At 42.7% G+C, this 22330-nt stretch overlaps 1 protein-coding gene across 2 annotated transcripts in view; it reads left to right on the top strand.

The window, feature by feature from the left end:
* LOC109874559 (nuclear factor of activated T-cells 5) overlaps positions 1-22031 on the top strand; it is a 54283-nt gene extending 32252 nt beyond the window's left edge. For both annotated transcript variants that reach the window (XM_031810956.1, XM_031810967.1), the window contains exons 3-14: positions 8458-9118; positions 10028-10217; positions 11081-11271; positions 11451-11623; positions 12793-12927; positions 13054-13106; positions 13774-13906; positions 14528-14596; positions 14755-14858; positions 15003-17007; positions 17155-17411; positions 17620-22031. In XM_031810956.1, coding sequence (XP_031666816.1) covers positions 8458-9118; positions 10028-10217; positions 11081-11271; positions 11451-11623; positions 12793-12927; positions 13054-13106; positions 13774-13906; positions 14528-14596; positions 14755-14858; positions 15003-17007; positions 17155-17393 — 3953 coding nt within the window. In that variant the 3' untranslated portion in view covers positions 17394-17411; positions 17620-22031. The remainder of the gene's footprint in view (positions 1-8457; positions 9119-10027; positions 10218-11080; positions 11272-11450; positions 11624-12792; positions 12928-13053; positions 13107-13773; positions 13907-14527; positions 14597-14754; positions 14859-15002; positions 17008-17154; positions 17412-17619) is intronic.
* Positions 22032-22330: the final 299 nt, after the last annotated feature.

Raw genomic sequence — 22330 nt, forward strand, 5'->3', positions numbered from 1 at the left:
TTGGCTCTTTGTTCAAGTAGTTTCTCCCTCCCCGTATCCCAGCACAGCCTTCCTCCATTTGCCACCATATAGCTCTCTGCTGAAGCATCTCTGCCCTGGCCTTTTTACACCTTTACTGTTCTGTGCTGTTCCTGTACTTTGCAAGGCGGGTGCATGCTGGCTGTGATATTACCCTACTTCCATCACCCATCCGTGGCCTGCCCTGATACTTTTTATAGCTTGGCCTGGCTGTCACCACATCCCTGATGCCAGTGTCCTTACTGTTTAGCTCTATGCGGCTGCACACTTCCATGTTCCTATCCCTGTTCTTATCCCTGTCCTACCACCCCTGCCTGTAACTTTAAGGCTTGGTTACTTATGTTTGCCCCCTCCCCTGATCCCTCCGTTTTGAGATATGGCTGAATGGAGATGTAGCATCACTCTAGGTTGGCTTCAGCTGTTATATAGGAATGTCGGGCTATTTTTAGTCAACTCTGGCCATACAAAATTCATATTGCTTTTACTTTGTTGATTAGCTCACCCCTTTTTATTTTTCTAATTTAGAAGTCTGAAATGAGCATTAATTATTTGTTGTCTGAGGTCAACTTTCTTCCTTGCCTTTCAGTCAGTCTACAGTCGAGGCCAAAAGTTTTGAGAATGACACAAATATTAATTTCCACAAAGTTTGCTGCTTTAGTGTCTTTAGATATTTTTGTCAGATGTTACTATGGAATACTGAAGTATAATTACAAGCATTTCATAAGTGTCAAAGGCTTTGATTAACAATTACATGAAGTTGATGCAAAGAGTCAATATTTGCAGTGTTGAACCTTCTTTTGCAAGACCTCTGCAATCCGCCCTGGCATGCTGTCAATTAAATTCTGGGCCACATCCTGACTGATGGCAGCCCATTCTTGCATAATCAATGCTTGGAGTTTGTCAGAATTTGTGGGTTTTTGTTTGTCCACCCGCCTCTTGAGGATTGACCACAAGTTCTCAATGGGATTAAGGTCTGGGGAGTTTCCTGGCCAAGGACCCAAAATATTGATGTTTTGTTCCCCGAGCCACTTAGTTATCACTTTTGCCTTATGACAAGGTGCTCCATCATGCTGGAAAAGGCATTGTTCTTCACCAAACTGTTCCTGGATGGTTGGGAGAAGTTGCTCTCGGAGGATGTGTTGGTACCATTCTTTATTCATGGCTGTGTTCTTAGGAAAAATTGTGAGTGAGCCCACTCCCTTGGCTGAGAAGCAACCCCACACATGAATGGTCTCAGGATGCTTTACTGTTGGCATGACATAGGACTGATGGTAGTGCTCTCACCTTGTCTTCTCCGGAGAAGCTTTTTTACGGATGCCCCAACCAATCGGAAAGGAGATTCATCAGAGAAAATGACTACACCAGTCCAATCCCTGTACTTTTTGCAGAATATCAGTCTGTCCCTGGTGTTTTTCCTGGAGAGAAGTGGCTTCTTTGCTGCCCTTCTTGACACCAGGCCATCCTCAAAGTCTTCACCTCACTGTGCATACAGATGCACTCACCTGCCTGCTGCCATTCCTAAGCAAGCTCTGTGCTGGTGGTGCCCCGATCCTGCAGCTGAATCAACTTTAGGAGACGGTCCTGGGGCTTGCTGGACTTTCTTGGGCACCCTGAAGCCTTCTTCAAAACAATTGAACCACTCTCCTTGAAGTTCTTGATGGTCTGATAAATGGTTGATTTAGGTGCAATCTTACTGGCAGCAATATCCTTGCCTGTGAAGCCCTTTTTGTGCAAAGCAATGATGATGGCACATGTTTCCTTGCAGGTAACCACAGTTGACAGAGGAAGAACAATGATTCCAAGCACCAGCCTCCTTTTGAAGCTTCCAGTCTGTTATTCAAACTCAATCAGCATGACAGAGTGATCTCCAGCCTTGTCCTTGTCAACACTCACACCTGTGTTAACGAGAGAATCACTGACATGATGTCAGCTGGTCCTTTTGTGACAGGGCTGAAATGCAGTGGAAATGTTTTTGGGGATTCGGTTCATTTGCATGGCAACAAGGGACTTTGCAATTAATTGCAATTCATCTGACCACTCTTCATAACATTCTGGAGTAACTGCAAATTGCCATCATACAAACTGAGGCAGCAGAATATGTGAAAATTTATATTTGTGGAATTCTCAGAACTTTTGGCCATGACTGTATATGGGAAAACATTTTGTAAAAGGAAATCCAAATTTGATCTAATGCCAAGCCATTTAAGGGAGGTCATTTCAAGTAGTGCAGTTCACAAGAGAGTCTGTTTTTCCATTTTAAGTAGGTAATTGCAGTGGGAGTCTTTTTATAGGTGAACAGCCATTAGAGAGGGAAAGGACCTTATGTTACTTTTGCCCATAATTTCATTCAGTTCATCTTTAGGAATGTTTGTTCAGTTCAGACCTTACTATCCCAGCCACTCCTTCTCCTGCTTCCCACCCATGCTAAAGGGTCAGAGTTTGCTTGTGCCAACTTAGCTTCTGCATGAGTTTAAAGTGGAAATGCATTTTATTTTACAAGCTCCAAAATGACACTCAGCCTGTACATTGAACAGCACCTGATCAATATCGTCATCCACACACCTCAGCAATATATTGACAAGTGAACATACTCCACAAAGCCTTTGAAATGTTCTTCCTTTCTTTGTTTCAATAATATTCAGCAAATGCACAAAGTTAATTGCTTTTTTGTTGATTGGATGCAAGTTGTTTTGCTATTAATGAACTTAACTTGCATTTTAGCTGGGCCCCACAGGTGTCGTGGTGGGTTGTGGTACTGTGTCTGTCTATCAGTAGTGAAGACATTTAGTCCCAAGGGCTCTTAACCCATCAAAATTCACCCAGGGTGTTGAGTAGGTCCGTCTAAACTTTTAGACTTCTTATTATTTTCATTTACTGCATTTACCATTTTTTGTATTGTATTGCAACTGAGTTTTTGATGTCAAAAGTTTTGTTTCTTTAATTCTGCATTTAAATGGTAGTGGAACATATTGTAGAAGGGGTGGAGTTAAAGGGACATAAAATACAAAAAAATGTAATCGATTTCATATTCATCATCTCCAGCACCACCCCAACATCAACATATGCGAAAAAGGTGCATTTCTGTGTTTTGTAGTAAAAAATATAAAGATCTGTTTTTCCAATGACATCATCAACCAATTAGTAGGTAATATCTACTCAAAATGTGTCAATCGCACGATGCACACCGATGTCGTCATTGGAAACACTTATCTTCCGCTATCTTTTTTTACTATAAAACATAGAAACGCTCCATTTTCCCTTATGTTGATTTTGGGGTGGTGCTGGAGATGATGAATATGACATTGAGAAAAGGTTTTCCATCATGGGTTTAAGGGTACAGAAAAGCAGAACTTGGGCTAGGATGGAACATGCAATGGTCCCATAGGTGGAGGCATGGGTCTTCGGTAATGCGTTTACAATAAGAGTAAATGTTCTATGTTTATTTTAAAATGTATTAAGTCTACGCTGTAATACACCTTGAGTATTACTGCCTCCATCTGCTGGGACTGGGCAATAATCACATTGGTTTTTTGCAGCCACTTTCAGCATTTTTGTTAAGTGGAAATTGGTAGGGTTTGTGGAAAGAATAGCCTAAATATATTGAGTGATACTAACTACCATTTTATGGCCGAAACAAATCGTTGCAGTGCCTTCAGAAAGTATTCATACCCTTTGACTTATTGTTAAGACCTGAATTCAAAATGGATGAAATAGTTTTTTTCTCTCCCCCATCTACACGCAATACCACATAATGACTAAATTAAAACATGTATTTAAACATTTTAGCAAATTTATTGAAAATGAATACAGAAATATTGAATTTACATAAGTTTTCACACCGCTGAGTTAATACTTTCTAGAAGCACCTTTGGCAGTGATTACAGCTGTGTACGTCTGCTTTCCACACCTATTTTAAGCACTGTCAAATTGGTTGTTGATCATTGCAAAAACTCGGCCACTTGGGAATATTCACTGTCTTGTTAAGCAACTCCAGTGTAGATTTGGCTTTGTGTTTTAGGTTATTGTCCTGCTGAAATGTGAATTAATCTCCCAGTGTATGGTGGAAAGCAGACTGAACCAGGTTTCCCTCTAGGATTTTGCCTGTGCTTAGCTCCATTCTGTTAAAAAAAAATTATCCTGAAAACCAGTCCTTAATGATTACAGGCATAACCATAGCATGATGCAGCCACCACTATGCTAAAATATGGTACTCAGTAATGTATTGGATTTGGCCCAAACATAACACAGGACAAAAAGTTAATTTGCTTTCACACATTTTTTGCAGTATTACTTTTGATGCAAACAGGATGCTTGTTTTAGAATATTTTCCTTCTGTTCTCTCTGTCAATTACGTTAGTATTGTCGCGTAACTACAGTGTTGTTGATCATCCTCAGGTTTTGCCCATCACAGCCATTAAACTCTAACCGTTTAAATGTCACCATTGGCCTCGTGGTGAAATCCTTTGGCAGTTTCCTTACTCTCTGGCAACTGAGTTAGGAAGGATACCTGTATCTTTGTAGTGACTGGGTGTATTGAAACACCATCCAACGTGTAATAACTTCACCATGCTCAAAGGGATATTCACTGTCTGCTTTTTTTATTTCAATGTCTGCCCTTCTTTAGGAGGCATTTGAAATCCTCCCTGGTCTTTGTGGTTGAATCTGTGGTTGAAATTCACTGCTCGACTGAGGGACATTACAGATAATTGTATGTGCGTGGTATCATGTTAAACGCTATTATTGCACATAGAGTAAGTCTATGCAACTTATTGTGTGACTTGTTAAGCAAATTTTTACTTCTGAACTTATTTAGGCTTGCCATAACAGAGGTTGAATACTTATCGACTCAAGGCATTTATTATTATTTTTGTCTACTTTGACGTTATGGGGTATTGTGTGTAGGTTAGTGACAAATCTCAATTGAATCAATTTTAAATTCAGGCTGTAACATCTACTGTGTGAATACTTTCTGAAGGCACTGTATACAATTTGTTCAAATTCACACAATTTTATGTATGAAGTTCTCTAGCTTCAACCTATCTGTACTCTGTTCCTCTGGATGTCTCGGAACCAAACCTCCTCAGAGTAATTATACATGAAGCCTTCAACCCTTTGTCCTCCATCTCCCTTTGAATATTGAATTGCAATGCATTTCGTTAGCCAGGGTATTATGCACAAACGGAGCAGGTGATGACTCAAAATTCAAGCAAGAAATGAATCCTGAATCCCTGCCCTTCAAGTCAGCCATTTTGGTGGTTATAGCTGTCCTATTGGCCAGCTGTCTTTTTCTATTAGAATGGATGAGCTCCTATTGAACAGGATGTCTTCATTACCACCTGGCGCTCAGCATTTCAAGGTTATCAGATGTACTGTGCTGTTTACAGGTATAATAGTTTGTCAAGATCAAAAGTTTTAACACCAGGCAATGCTTTACGGGGGCCAATTTCCTGGACCCAGATTAAGCATACTCCTGAATTAAAAAGACTCTCCAATGAACGTGCTTTTTAGTCTAGAAATAGTCTTAACTTGACATGATGATGACCAAAAGACACATTATGCTTTAAAGAGGCTTAACAACAGGGGTTAAAAGGTTTATGTGATAAATGCCTCTTTCTGTGGCCAGGTGTCTTTCTCCTGTGATAAATCAGACTTCCTGTTTTTAAATGATTTATACCCTGGATAAAGAGATGCAGCAGTGCTCTCCTCCGTCCTCCCTGTAGGTGTCTCTGGGTTTTCTCTTCTTTAAGACCTGGCTACATTTTAAACAAACAATCAGCCCTGCGTGTTTAGACTAGAAGGCTAATGGGGGCGTGGTAGAGGGAGAGACGGAGAGGGAGATTCTATCCAACAGTTCTACTGCTCCACAGCGCAGGCCAAAAACAGAGGGATTTCATTCTCTCCCGCAGCGTTTTCTGTCCTGACGTTTATTACACGGTTGTCTTTAGTTTCATTACACTCAAAGCAGGGCAACTCGTTTTAAATTAGAAAAAACTAGATTACCTCCCTCTGGACAGACAGCAGGACATAAAAGGGCAGTTGTTTGAAATGTGTACACAACTCACGGATGGGACCGTGTACAGTAGTCTACAGAAAGCTTTTAGGCCTTATAAATAAGTCTGGAGGGAGCTGTGAACCTTTACAAAGCTGGAGAGATTTACTGGACTGGGTTTCTTTGAGGCCTTTGTTTCTCCAGATTCTGTGAGTGTTTTTAAGTGTGGTGAGGGGGCGCTCAAAGTGGCTGCAAATCATTCACTGCGGTTCCAATCTTAGCAGGGCCTGTACATTTCTCATGTTTGCTACGCTTCCAAAAATCTGCATGAACAGCACATCATGAAATGTGTTTCAAAGGAATGTGTCATATTTAGATTTTGTACTTGACATCATTTTGTAATTAACTAATCCTTCAGCATTTCAAATCCACTGTTCTGTTATGTTTATTCTTGTTTTAAAACTGATTTTCATTTGATATTACATGGTTGTGAAAATGGAACTAGTTCTTTTGGTTCTGTGGGAGGAAGCTTACAACTGACATGGAGAACAAATTGCTGTCTTGCTGCCATGGTGAACAAATTGCTGTCTTGCTGCCATGGTGAACAAATTGCTGTCTTGCTGCCATGGAGAACAAATTGCTGTCTTGCTGGATCCCAATCGAACTAAAATGATTCCTGTCTCTTGAATAAAACATTTAATTATAATCTATTGGGTAAAATAGCTGCTCCCTACCATCTGCAATCAGGTGGAAGTTTTTTGTCTGTTTGCTAGATTGCTTCTGTTTGCAGAAATCCATACAATGTGCTGTATGTTTTGAAAGCATTCCTGTTCATCAGAGCATAAATAGATGTATGGCTTTATCCATTTCTTCTTTTTATCATGGCTACTCTTCAATAAATTCAAATAGTTTAGCCACTAAAATTAATTTGAGAAAAATAAATGATGTTCCATATTGTTGCAGTAAGGGATAGTTCCTACATATGAGTGCATTTGGAATGGGAAAAGGGAGAGGGCTTGTGGGTGGAATGTAAAGTGACTGGAATTTCTTCATAGACAATGCACCACATTGGCTTGTAATGAGTCATAGATATCTGGCATTCTTCCGATTGCCAACAAAAAGCTATCTTATTTTTCAGTCAAAAGCACTGTAGCAACAGTTTTGAATGATGTGCCGCCTAGTTGCACCTCTTATTTTTAATAGTTTTATTGACATGTTGAATTCACAGTATCGATAAAGGTTTTACAAATCAGGATAGCTTGTCTGCCTCTCCTCTCCCTTTCTCCTGCAGCAGTCTTCAGGATTTCACCTCCATGCTCAGACCTTAGCCTAGGGCTAGGCCCTTAGGCCACCAAGGCTTCCATTTCTTCCATCATATCATCTTGAGTAGACAGTCGGGTATTGCGTGTTTATTTCTTACCATGGGGTGTCATAAGCTTTCTCCAACTCCCATGTTTTTTGTCGCCCTTTTATGCCAGTAGCCAAACTATCCAGTTTGTTTTCACAGAAGTGGAAGATGACAATCTACCATGCAGCATCTGCCATTGCACCTGCTTGAAGCTGCACTCTACTGTACCCTGCATTGAGGACCTGATAACTAGGAATGCTTTTGAAATGTACTCCACATGACATACTCCACATGACATTCAGAAAAACATATTGAGCAGGAATAGAACGAGACCCTTGAATGACGGTTCCATTTTCACATATACTTTTTGTTCAACAGTTTTTTTTTTTTTTATTACATTTGAATGTTCAGCTCTTATTGCTCATTCGCTGTCTCGTTTTTATTCCAGGAAGTTCCCTCTGAAGCAGGGAGTGTCTGCATATAAAATGGTCTGCAGTTCTCTGCTTCATAGGTCAGAAGCTTGTTTATTTTGTCTCTGTGGCTACGTTCAGTCCCAACTAAATTGTTTGAACCTGTATGAGAAAAAGCTCTATTTGGCACGCATCATCTTACACACCAGATAAACTTCATTTCATTTGAACATCCCTCTACGTGTAGATTTCCCAGTTCATTTCTGTTCATGGCAAATGCTATTGAAAATCAAGGTCCAGTGTCACTGAAAGATGGCTAGAGAATTGGATTACTGCACGTTCTGGGGCACTATTTTTTTGCAGATTGAATTAGAAACTCTCTATGTATCAATTTCAGATAATTAGATATTCATGTCAGAAAATGCATGACTTACCATGTATATTATGTCCTATAATATGACTCTTTTCCCCCATTTTTTTGTGTCAGAACACACTACATACACTCTCACACACATAGACACACTCACACATCATGATGCAATAAAAGAAAAGGGAAAATTATAATTGGATGACCAAAGAAAAGGAAAAAAAAACAAAAAAACTATTATGCACAAATTTCGCTGCTTGAATGGGACTGCTAGCCAATGCTGGTTGAGATGCCTTTATTTACTGTCTAATTATATACACTGTAGATGCCACCACCGTCTCCTCTTCTATGACCATGGGAGGCCCTCGCAGTGCTTTTCCCACCTCTTCCAGCTCCATCGTGCACTCCACTACTTCAGCCACCGACCAGACCTCTGCTCACACCGGCATCGCCGCTCCAGACGAAGGTGTAAGTAGCAGAGCGGTGGCGGAGATGGTTGGCGCCGAGGGCGGGACTGGCAACAGTGGGAGTGCTGGTGGCGGAAGGGCTGGCGGCGAGAAAGGAGGAGGGGCCGGATCCCTAGGTGGAGGAGGAAGAGGGGGGGCATCCCAGGAGGCCCAGCAGCACCACCAGATGACCCCCTCCAAGCGGCGCACGGTGCTGAACATCTCGCCTCCGCCCGAGGACCTGTTTGACGACAGCCGCATGTCCTGCCAGGAGGATCAGCTCCAGGACTCCGAGCAGAGCAACAGCATCTGGATGGATGACTCTGCCTCCAACTTCAGCATCGTCAGCTCCAGCTCCTACAACGACAACACAGAGGTGCCCCGGAAGTCGCGCAAGCGCACCCCCCGCCAGCGACCCGGGCCCAAGGCTGCCTCGGCCGAGGAGGCCAGCATGGACGTGTTTGATGCAGACAGTGCCAAAGGGCCTCACTTTGTGCTCTCACAGCTGTGCTCAGACAGCAAGGCCTGTACCAAAGGAAGGTGGGTGCCCCTAGATCTCTTTTACAGTGAAATTAGCCCATGTGGAAACATATCTAGCCTACTGTTTACTTCCTTTTGGTCTGCAGAGTTAACTTTCCAGTTCTTTTACATCTCTGAGATGGCTCTATGGACTTTGATTGAGTTTCCGTTTTCAGTTTGAATCTTGTCTGGAACACAGAATGGAAATACATTTAGAAATACATTAAGACAAGTTAAATGTCATAAAATTATTAATTCATTGAAAAACACTGATAAACTTATACCATTACAACTACTATTGAATGGACATCTCAACAGAACTGTTCAGAGGCTCACTACCCTGCTTGGTAGTGAGCCTCCAAACTCTGCATTGCTCACTAGTGTCACTGGGAAACCATGGCAGCTATTTGGGGATCCCTCACTAGTCCCCTGCTGCTCTCCAGTTCCAAATACCCCCTATGCTCCACCATACACACATACTGACACTCACTCACACACAAACACACACAGATATTTGCTGGTGGGGGTCACAGCTTGGCTGGAACTTTGATAGTAAGTGGATGGTCTCCAAGTCCTGTCAAGTTCTCTTCCACTGAGAGGAAGCTTGGTGCCAACAGTGGAGCTGATCTTTCCTCCCCTTACATAAATGAACACAAGGTGGAGCGGAGAGGAGGAGTGGGGGTGAGGGTTGCTGCCACTGCCACCCAACACCAGGTTGTACGGCCCTCAGTCCCCAATGATTACAAGGTCACAGGCAGGGTTAGGGTTAGCAGGGGGCAGTGCTGTGAATGAGTGAAAGGAAACAGTCCCCTGCATTAAATATATATGGAAGTGGAAGTGTATTGTAGTTAATGTTAGTGTTGCGTGTTTCAATGTAGGTTGTTTAGGAGCTGTTGGGCTGACACAGTAGCTAACCAGTCTGTCTTGCAGTTCGGCAGATGGCTCCCAAACAACCCATCAGAAATGTGGGACCCTAGCGAGCCAGTTCCCTCAGAAGAGTGAGTGCAAGGAGCTGAAGATCCTGGTCCAGCCTGAGACCCAGCACAGAGCCCGCTACCTGACTGAGGGCAGCAGGGGGTCAGTGAAGGACCGCACTCAGCAGGGCTTCCCTACCCTAAAGGTACGCCTTAAACCAGCACCAGGACCAGGGGGGCTGTGGCCTCTAGGGCTTTTTGTGGACGGGCAGTGCCCCATACACGTGTCACTGTTTTGACTCTACCCCTTTGAAAGTATGCCTTTATCTGTCCTTTATCAAATGCCACCATCAACCTGCTCCATACTCATTGTTACATAACACCTCTACATTGGCTTAACATTCTTAAGTCAGTGATTCAGTGATTGTCACAGGCTATGTAGAAACTTGTATAAAAAGGGATGCAACATATCAACCCCAGATTATTTTCTTTTTATGAAACAAGGTTTAATAGCTAGCGGTTACAACACACCTTGGAAGGCAGCACTCAGGTGGTAGAGCATGGCTCTTGCAATGCCAGGATAGTGGGTTCAATTCCCATGAATGAATGACTAAATCGCTTTGGATAAATGTGCCTGCTAAATACAATATAGTATATAAACTACATAAACACAACAGATTTTCTTGTCCACCGAGAAAAGAGGTAACTATCATTATTCTCTTGAAATGATTACAACCGCAAATCGTGACTTTGTTTGCATTTCTTTGTCATATCTCAGTATCAGCAATGTATTCCATATTTCAAATGTTTTACTCTCAAAGTAGACAGCAAAACAGACAGTTGTGCAGTGACAGCTCTGTTATCATAGAATGCTATTAGATATCATCTTACTAAGCAGAAAGCTGCCACTGTCTATTCACCTTTGTATGTTATTTTAGCTCCACCCCACTTGCACAATATATTCCACGCTCAAAATTCTCTAGTGACTTACAAAAATAGGTAGAGTTGACTTTGGAGCAGCTGTGCTATTTTCTGATTTGAGTGTTCTTTGTTTCCTTCTTGTCCACAGCTGGAGGGTGTGAATGAGGCAGTGGTGCTACAGGTGTTTGTGGGTAATGACGCTGGGCGTGTGAAGCCACATGGGTTCTACCAGGCCTGCAGGGTGACGGGGCGCAACACTACAGCCTGCAAGGAGGTGGACATCGAGGGCACCACTGTCATTGAAGTGTCCCTGGACCCCAGCAATAATATGACCCTGGCGTATGTATCTGCTTATTGCCATAGCTGTTGCAATTCTGTAAAAGCACACATACTGGAGACTGTTCCTCTTAGTAGACCTCCAATGGGAGTGCTTTGGGGGCTGTTGCAGCTGCTGGGGCCTTGTTCAGCAGGCCTGCTTGCCAGTCTAACAGCTGTGCTGTGTGTGTCTCTCTCTGCAGGGTGGACTGTGTGGGGATCCTGAAGCTGCGTAACGCTGATGTGGAAGCTCGTATCGGGGTGGCCGGCTCCAAAAAGAAGAGCACGCGTGCCAGGCTGGTGTTTCGGGTCAACATCTCCAGGCCGGACGGCTCGGTGCTCACGTTACAGACACCGTCGTCTCCCATCCTGTGCAGTGAGTGGCTTTAGGTTATTCATAGCATCTGCCCACCGGAGTTCTCTCAGGAACGCTGTCGGAGCTTAGAGCTGACGCACGTCACCAGGGGATTAGGGGGAGGGGGAGGTTCATTCAGGGGGTTGGGTGGACAGGAGGAAAATGAAAAGGAGCTTGGGTCAGGACAATGATGTAAATAATGAAGTCTCCATTGGGAGCCGTTACTGTCAAAATTTGACTGGATAGTCTTACGAGCATTTGTAATATAGGTTTGTTTTATTGTTTTCATCTCGTTTTTAAGTTCCACGCTGAAGACTTGGACACTTTGAAGAGTTGATTCAGTCTAGAAGTTTCATTTCTAATGCGTTATGTATGCTTAGCAGATCATTTTCTAATTGAAGTACATTTTCAGAGACCATGTCTATAGACTCTCTTCAGCATCATGTGTTCCTCCCGTTGTGGGCATAGCGTGTGGCTATGAGTGGCAAAAACAGGAAAGACTGCTCTGGGGTATAAGAAATTCTATTTGTCGGTGGTTTTAGAAGCAGAACTCCAAAAAAACGAGGGAGAGAAAGAAAGGGGGAAGAAAGAGGTGTGGACTTTTTTGTTTACAATGCCAGAGTGCAATCCGACCAAGCAAAAATCGGTCCAGAACATATAAATCTCCAATGGCGTCTGTCTGTGTGTGTTGTGGAGCGGGGTGGTGAGAGTGTGGAAGGCCTGTGAAAACTGGGGAGGGAGGAGGAGTGGGAGGAGTCTGAGCTTGTTGTTTATAGAAACTTGGGGATTTCTATTTGCCTGTGAGAAAGGGGGACTGCAAAAGAGTGTCAAATTTACCTATAGTACAGTCATTTTACTGTCTGGTTAATGATCATATACTGTAAAATAACAAAACAAATGTACTTAAAATCTCAAGTACATGCACATACACACCATTTTTTAAACACCAGCTCAGCTCACATTTTTCCTGGCAAAGCAATTAAAGCACAATTACTATTTCCCCACAATTACACATGTGCCTTCCAAGAAATCACAAGGTACTCTTGAGCAATTGGTTTAAGCTTTTCTGTCGGCTTCCCCTAGTTCCTCTGAGAAGGCCAGCAGTTCTGTACTCGTGACAGAATATTAGTTAAAGAAGCTAGGTCAAGCAGAACTCAGAGCCTGACGGTCTGTTGGTGTCCTGTCTACAGCCCAGCCTGCAGGGGTGCCTGAGATTCTGAAGAAGTCCCTCCACAGTTGCTCGGTGAGGGGGGGTGAGGAGGTCTTCATCATTGGGAAGAACTTCCTCAAGGACACCAAAGTCATATTCCAGGAAAATGTATCAGGTAGGTCTACACAACCAATTATTGTCTGAAATCAATGTCCTTACAGTATATGAATAATGAATAACATTTATATTTGTTCCTTTACCTACCATACTAATGAAACCGTTCATTGTTTTCCCCCCTAAGATGAGAAGTGTTGGAAGGCAGAGGCTGAAATTGACATGGAGCTGTTTCACCAGGTAAATAAGCTTATTCTCTGCTTATTGTGGTCCTAGAATGATTCATGCTAATGATTTAACAGGGTGATTAGATAACAGCAGCCATTTGAGATTTGTAGGTTTAGATGTAATCATCTTAAATTGCTACTCACTCAGGGAGGTGAATGGCCTCATTGTTTTGTCACCTAATTACTGTGAGCCACGGTGGTAAGTAGGTCTCAACAGTCCTGCATAAACCTTTGCCCTTGGGAGCCAGAGGGTCAGAGCTTCGTTAGCTAAGCCTCAATCAGTTGTCTGAGCCCTGGGGTGTTTAGATGTCTTTCACATGTTATTCACAATTTGTAACCATGTGTAACCAGGCAAACTCTGTAAATCATCGCCACACCTTCTACTAGTCAGCAAAGTTTGAAAGGTGTTGCACATCTGAACTAGTTGATGACGTATGGAGTCTCCAGTTCATTGTCTGTGCCAGGATTATGTCCATTGTGGCTCTCTCTCTCTCTCTTTCAACTCTACATTGTGCTGACATCACTTGATTATTTAATCTAAGTAATTTTTGCGCTTGCGCCTGTTTTATAAGGGATGTTGACACGTTTGTCACATGACTTGATGTATGTAATTATAAGACTGGGGCTACTGTACATTTCTGTTAGTTAAGTCGATTTGTCTGTTATGCGTTTCCCCTCAGAATCACTTGATTGTGAAGGTTCCTCCTTACCAGAACCCAGCCATCGCGTCTGCAGTGTGTGTGGGAATCTACGTGGTGACCAATGCTGGCCGATCCCACGACGTGCAGCCTTTTACATACACTCCAGAACCAGGTCTGTGATAAGTCCATGAACAAATGTTCTTTTGTTTCACCTTCTACGCCACATTAGGACCAAAACAACATTTCCTCAGACCATGTCTTCGGCCAGTGTAAATTACAACCATTACTCTACCACGACAACTGTATTAGGTGGATATATCATCTAGCCTGCTCTAAATTTACCATTACAGTCTTTAGTACAGGAAGCCATGTCAACTTGGGAACAGGGGGGTATTTGTCTCCTCCTTTTTCCTCATCACTTCCAGGCGTCAAAACGTCCTTTGGGCACTGTGGCACGAACTATCAATGAGCAGGCAGGAAGTGACAGGGAAAGGAACTAAAACAATGAAACAAAACATGGAAGTGTAGATGATCCATCTAAAAACAAAAATGCCCTTCTATATACAGTATGTACTAAACATGATACCGGATTAGGCAGCGCCCTATACAAAACAGTCAAGTCATACAGATTTAGTCCTGATTGTTTTTCACTCTATACAGTTTCATTTCATATTATATTTTTTGTATATGAAAACCTGACATGCAGACGAGGGAGAATGAGACTGGGTATGAAGAATAAGGTCATCTGATTTGCATGTCCTTAACTCAACCTGCTTATCTGTGTACGTCTCAGTGGACATATCTGTGAAGAAAGAAGTTCCATCTCCAGGCAAGCCCTGCCCTTTTGATCAACGGATGAAAGGTATAGTATATCTCTACCATGCTGTATGGTGTGTTCTTGTTTGTAATGCATAGGTGTGTGTGTGTGTGTGTGTGTGTGTGTGTGTGTGTGTGTGTGTGTGTGTTTGTACTCCTTCCTGTATGACAAAATTGTAACATTGTCCCTACATGCCCCTACAGTAATTGATGGTGCCTTGATGCCCCCAATGTTGCCTCTTGTGAAGAGAGAAGAGGTCACTCCAATGGAGGTCTCCAGCAACCTCCCTTCTGCTGGCGTGTTCAAGGTAAAAGCTCTACAAATGGATTCCCAGCCTTGGCTGTGATAATGCCTCATTAAATAGTAGAATCATATTCATATGAACCATATCGATCTTTCCCCCAATATATATGAAAAGCTAGCAGGTATCATCTGTTTTTTGTATTCTCAGCGGACCCCCGATGTCATGTGTTCCGCCCAGCAGACGCTGGACATGAGTTCCAACCTTCCCCCCAACAACAGCCCGTTCTCCAACTCCTTGCCGCGGTCTGCCAAGGACCCTGCCGAATCCCAAACAGCAGTCTTCAACAGTGCAGAGGCCCTGAGCACCATACAGAAGCAGGACATTGCACTCACCAACTCCTTCCCCGTGCCTGCAGACTCTCTACTCCAAACTGGGCCTCAGCAATTCCTCCTGGAGCCCAGAGAGGGGCTTGGTCAGGACAGGGCTGGCAACAATGCTGGGGCGGTAGGGAGGCTCAGTCAACAAGTGGAGGCCCCTCAACCTGCCCCCCAGCAGCACCAGCTGCCCATATTCCCCCCAGACGAGGTGGCCCAACTGGAACAAGCAGTGAGACAACTGCAGGCAAAAGGGTACTGCAGCCAGCAGCAACAGCGACAACAGCAACAGATTCAACAACAACAAATTCAGCAACAACAGCAGCAACAAATTCAGCAACATCAGCAACTACAGCAACAGCAACTACAGCAACAACAACAGATTCAGCAGCAACAGGTTCAGCAGCAACAGGTTCAGCAGCAACAGGTTCAGCAGCAACAGGTTCAGCAGCAACAGGTTCAGCAGCAACAGGTTCAGCAGCAACAGATTCAGCAGCAACAGATTCAGCAGCAACAAATTCAACACCAACAAATTCAACACCAACAAATTCAACACCAACAACAGCAACAGCATGTGTTGGAGAACCTGCGGCAGGAGCTGTTTAAATCACAGATGCCAATGCAGTGTGGCATATTTCAGGGTGGTTCTCTAGGTGAGAACGCTGAACAGCAGGGTTCCCAGCAGGGCATGGTGCAGAACCATGGTTCCCTTTTTCAGCAGGCCCAACAGCAGCAGAGGCAACAACAGAAACAGCAGCAGCAAGCAGCACTCTTTCAGCAAGCCAATGAGCTCCTCTCCATTCAGACCAACTTCCTCCATCAGACCCCTTCTCATCCCTCTCCACCCCTCTTCCATAATCCCAGCCCCCTGGCTGAGGCACAGGACCCACAGGGGGCGCTGTTCCACACTCAGAAGGCCTCTCCCACCCAGGAGCAGGTCCAGGCAACCCTCTTCCAGAACACCCTGACAGTGTTGAGTAGGACCAGCCTCTCCCCAGAGCAGCCCCCCTCTGCCGCCAACCTGTTCCTCCCCCAGAGTGCCCTGCCTGGTCAGCTCTCCGCTAGTGGCAGCCAGCAGCAGCAGCTGGCCTTCCTCAGTGCCCTGCAGACCTCTGCCCCTGAGCCCCAGTCAGTGTTCCAGTCTCAGACCCAGCTTTCTCCTATCCAGCAGGGGACCCCCATGGAGCAGCAGCAGCCCTCCCAGCCTCAGCCACCTCAGCAGAATTCTATGTTTCAGAACATCTCCCCTCATCCACCTGCAAACACTCTCTCTCAGACCCAGCAGCAGCAGGCTGGCCTACTGTTCTGCAGCAAACACCTCTCCACTCCAGAGCAGCCCCCCAGTCTGCTGTTTAGTGGCCAGGGCCAGATGCCCCCCATGAGCAGCAGCAGCCTGAACTCTCAGGAGCCCCAAAACCCCTCCATGCTGTTCTCTCAGGCCAACATGGTGACTGTTAGCCAGCAGGAATCCTCTGAGCCCATGGCCTTCCAGGACCAGAGCCAGGTGGTGGGGAACCCCTCAGAGCCTCGCCATCACGGCCTGTTCCAAGAGCAGCAGCCCATGCAGCTGATCACCAACTCCAACAACGGCCCAGAGCAGCCCGTCTCTCTCTTCATGCCCCAATCCAACATGTCTGCCCTGCAGGCTTGCATGGCTGCCCGGGAACTCCCGCAGACAGGCATCTTCAGCACTCAGAATGGGGTGGCAGGCCTGCAGACCACCACCTCCTCCCCCGTACAGCAGCCAGGGTCTCTGTTCCAGACAGCAGTCAGTGGGAGCCTCAACCAGCCCAGTGAGGCCCAGCAGCCAGGCCTCTTCCTCTTTGGGATTCAGAATGGTAAGGATTCATGATTATGTGATCTGTCCTTTTATCAAATGTCATCTTTTTTTTAATATGCTCCAGAAAAGCGTATGACATTGTTTGGTTTTCGTTAACATTTCATGTGGCATGTAGTCAGTGACTACCCCTTTCTTCCCCATACAGAGTGTGGCCAGCTGATAACCTCTCCTGGAACCACTCTGTCTGATCAGATCATTGCCATCAGTCAGTCTGGTCAGAACCAGAGAGAGAGCGAGGCCCAGATCCAGTCGCTGCTCAACCAGTCCATGTCTGAGTCAGGGAGCATGCAGAACAGCATGACCGCCTCCCAGAACATGGAGAAGATAGATGACCTGCTTGTCAGCCTGCAGGAGCAGGGCAACAACCTCACTCGCTCCTACTAGGCCTGCTATAGGTTTCAGGTGAATGCTCATCTTTCTATTAACATGTTAAAAAGTTTGGTTTAAAAATGTGTTTAAAACGGTTGTACTTTCGTTGTTCATTTTAAACATCTTTGAGGGTATTTCAGAAAGCAGGATTAACCATTTTGAATTCTAGTTCCAATTTGTATCACTGACTACTGTTTACATGCTTCTATGTCTTTAAACTTGTAATTGCCCCTCCCTTTAGGAGCCCAGAAGACACCCAGTGTGGACCCCCATTACAGACGGCAGAAGACCCCCGGTGTGGACCCCCATTGCAGATGGCAGAAGACCCCGGTGTGGACCCCCATTACAGACGACATAAGAATGAAAACAAACTCAATGGTGGGCTCCTGTCCGAACTCCAAGTTACATGTAAGCCTCAGCGGCCTTTTTCTCCAAGGACAGTCTTCATGTGTAGATGCTCCACAGTGGCGCCGAGCGGGGCACCAGTCCTCCACTGCATCTAAACCTGGACCTCAAAATAGGACATAGGTTGTAGTTACCCCACAACTGTCATTGTATCTCGCAGCTAGTCACCTCCAGCTCTTAATGAAACATGACACTATGTAATGTTTGGCTAACTCATCAGTTCTCAGAGCAGCACTTTGCGGTGTGGTTTTATAAGTATGGTGGTGGAAGCTAGCACAGCATTCTGTCTTCTCCAGGACCAGAGTGTGGGCTCACAATTGTTTAGAACGCATTGTTGTCCTTTTTATACGATATTAAAAGTATTTTAGGAAATAGCAAAAGAAAATATACAATTCATGAAAAATAAACCTTTGTAATATATTTTGTCTTTAGTTCTTTCAGCACTTTACGATGCTTTCCTTTTGTGGCCAGTTACTCATTAAGTTGGCCTATGCATTCGCTAGTCAGCTATTTAGTCAGTACATCTCGACAACTTTATTACTCATGCATGTGTTTTGAGTTATGGCTTTAGTTTTTTTTATTGTTCCTTTCATGAAATATCAGTTTCTTATTGGCAGCCATCTTCCCATTACCCATTCATGAGAATAACTCCAAATATTTGAGTATTACACCATGGATTTCTTTCCCTGATTAGACTCTGTAGTACGAGAGATGCTCTAGATTAGGGTCAATGTGGATCAAGAGAAAAAAATCATCCAGCTTTTAAATTATTAATTTCCAGTCTACATAATTAAATAGGCCTACATTTTGAATAAATCAGAACCATATATGTGTACTATATACCAGTGTGCACGGTTGTCTGATGTAATTAAAGAGTATATTGTTATTTGTATCATTCTATTGCAAATGTAGATAATGTGTTGTTTTGTAGTGATGTCTCCATGGAAGATGTTTGTATTAGCTAACGTCTGGCACGCACAAACTGGACTTTTATCCATAGATCAGAGAGGAGTTTTCCGTATGTTTGTCTTACTGTAAAACAGCAACTCTCTTGCCTACAGTGGGCCACCCCAGGACCTGAGTCAAGGCCTCAAGTCACAGCCTTCTTTTTCGTCTTCATGAATGGCCAGTTTTATGGCTCATATTGATTGGTGTGTTCATATTTGTCGTTTGAGACTCGCCATGTTTTGACAGGAAGAAAGTGGTGAAAGTGACTGGAGCAGTTATCTGTTTTGCCTTGAGCATGAATGGTTGTTTGTAGTTGGATTATTAGTGTCAGGCGTGATATACAGATGTATGATCTTAATTTGATCACTCTTTTGTTGGTGAGAATTTTCCTGTACTGGAAGAAAAACTTTTTTATTATTATTTGTATTTTATCGTTTTTGTATATATTTTTGTTGTACTTTTTACCCCGAATTTCATGATATCCAATTGGTAGTTAGTCTTGTACCATCGCTGCAACTCTGCAACTGCAACACGACTCTGCCAAGCCGCTCTGATTCTTGACACACAGCTCGCTTGTGTGTCAAATTTCGACTTTGAAATTTCAGACTTGATTTACCCTAATGAAAAATGTATCAACCTCTACAAAAATGTCCATTAATTATAATCCACAGAATAATTCACATTTCCTTTTGCTGCAGGATTATTTTTTTGCTATAGCAAACTGGCTCAAATTAAGACCCTACACCTGTACTGCTGCCAAACTGGTTTGTGCTTTTATTCTTTACATGTGAGTATTGGGCTGGAGTGGAGCCAACAGTAAGATTGTGTCTTGTTTTTTGTCTGAATCTGAGTATACACATGAACAAGGGGCTGGTCTCTGATGACAACAGTAACAGCTTCGTTGAGTGCCTCCATCTTTCTCTCTTAGTGCTGTATTTTATTGTGTGTTCTTAACATCATTACTTTTTTTCACTTTAAAAACAAGCAAATGGAGAGTATTTAAATTATTTTTAGTAATGTGATTGGTGGGGCCCCATATTCCCCATCCCAGAGCTTGAGCTGTTTTCTTTTAGATATTTAAAGGGACCCTACTCATGAAGAATGAACCGTTAAGTTGCTTTGGAGAAAAGAGCTGTCTGTGATTGGCCTTCTTCAACTCTTGTGAAATACTAGTAGTTTTGTTTCCAGTAGTCATGAGTATTTGTGAATTTTTATCATACTTACAAATATTTTATCATATATTTTTTACTGGTGTAGTTCTAATACATCTTTTCAGAAATCAGATCTAATTTATTTGGTATTTCTTGTTTTAGATATTGTCTCAATTGTGTCCCACAATCATATTTGTGCTACAAATGACTTGATGTACAAGTTTGGTTCTGATTTAACTCCGTAATTGTATTAATATTAGTTATGTGGATTTGGCCCTTCCCCACCTGTTGAAACTGTAGTTGGCTGTGGTCTTGTGTGACATATCTGTCAGTGAAGCTTTTCTTCTCCTTGTAGATGTGAGGACAGGGATACAACTTTATGATTGAGGGAGTTCAAATGTAACATGTACACTGAGTCACATGTACATTCCTGTACATTGTTTTCTTCCCTTTGATAGATTTCCGTTCATATGCCAGGTTGAGATCAATTGTACAGTATGTTTGTCCAAATCTGATAGTTTAAAGTCAAACCCTTGTGATATCATCCATGAAACATTTAACCTATACTGTCACATCTACAACTTATTTCACCTCTTGAATAAGGAAAGAGCAGGAAGTTATTGGACAACTATGCCAGTTATAAAGCCATACAGACAGTTAAAACAGCATCTATTAAATATTTGTTAATAGGGTTTACAAAAAACTCCAAATGCAGAATGTGTTTGTTACCTCAACCCGAGCAGGTTGCTAATCAGGCCACCTTACTCAACATTGGACCAATTACAATGATAAAGTACATTCTTTATATATAGTATACATACAATATTTTGTGAGCAACATGTTAATGTTTTGTGTTATGAATACACAATAAGATTATTGTTATTTTCAAGCATAAGGATATTGAGGAAAGAAATACCTATTTTGAAATGTAACCCATGAATATTCCATGTAGTATGAGCTTTGACAAAATAGGAGGCCTATTTGTCAAGTAGGCTACATGTTTTACATTGATGACGACATGAGTCTTTGTAATTGAGTGGCGCTATACTTTATTGTGCCGGTAAAGGTTTAATTTATTGAAGACCTAAAAATGAACGACTTTTCCTACTCAACCAATGACTACAGAAATGCAGGGGTCACCTTGAAAGTTCATCTGTATTTTTACCATATTTGCACCCAGACTAACCAATGATTTATGGCATCACAGTGTACAGCAAATATATTTTAGAAGTATTGCTCAGTACATTGGATGATATACTTGTGCCTTGACAAACTTTTTATAGTAGAGACCAGATTTATCTTGTACCAGTGTTGCCTATTTTATTCACCGCTGTGACACTATTGTCAGTGGTTATTAGCCCTTGATAACTAGTATCTTGCAAGCCATATGACTTGTGTGCTTCAAATGCCGTACAGAAATGAGTGACCAGATAAATGTATAGTGTTGTGCAATTTGTTGTGCATCTGATTTATTTTCACGAAAATATGAATTGCATTTGTTTCACGTCGTTGCAATTTAAGTTTTGTCTCAAACTGCTATGCAGCTTGATTCAATATAAATGTATATCTGTTACTTTTTTAATATATATTTTATCTATCTAGCCTCTCTTGATTGTTCATTGCAATGGGGAAACTATAACAAAATATTGTAATGATGTTAATTATTTATGTAACTTTTTGAAATAGTATTGATACTGTGTGCCACCGGGATTTATTTTTATGATTGGGCTTGTGTCAGTCAAGACCAACACAAATTTCACCTAATTCAAACAAAGTTGTCATTCAGAATTTTCATCATGGGTGTTTTGTTTTTATTGTAAATGTCATCAGTCAGTCTGTTCACACACTGTTCTGTTTGTGTCCCCTTAACCTGTCTGGCTTTGGTTTGATGTGAAAGTCTGCTTTGTTTCCATGAGGTTAGTAGGATAGTAATGAACCTGTTGATAGCATTGACAGGTTATAGGTATGGGGAGTGCATATCACCTATGTGTTTTTAGCTACCGTGTGAACAACTGTTAAATATTAACTTTTAAAAAATGAATCTATATAAAAATGTATTTTTGCTTTTGTTGGGACATTTGTATACTCTTGCAATTATATTTATGTAAACCTGCTGGTTTCTATATTAATAAAGAGAGATGATACGTTTTCCTTTGTCTAGTTGATTTCCCTCTGATGTTTGGTTTTCGTTCGATTTTTGCATTGATCAACTTTTTGGTTTTGCTCAGGAGAGACAGAAAGACAACATGAATTTCCCATACCGTGAAAGATTGGAAATGGCAAAATCACAAGCACACCAATCTAATTACGTTTCAAGAGTAACATAAATAATCATTAATCAAATGCACTCATGGCCTTACCCTAGTTGTCCATCCAAAACATGTTTTAACATTATGAAGGGAGGAGAGCGAGGGAAGTAGAAACGGAAAAACATGCTTGCATGCTCAG

The sequence above is a fragment of the Oncorhynchus kisutch genome, linkage group LG3 (genome assembly GCF_002021735.2).
Source record: "Oncorhynchus kisutch isolate 150728-3 linkage group LG3, Okis_V2, whole genome shotgun sequence".
Classification (NCBI taxonomy): Eukaryota; Metazoa; Chordata; class Actinopteri; order Salmoniformes; family Salmonidae; genus Oncorhynchus; species Oncorhynchus kisutch.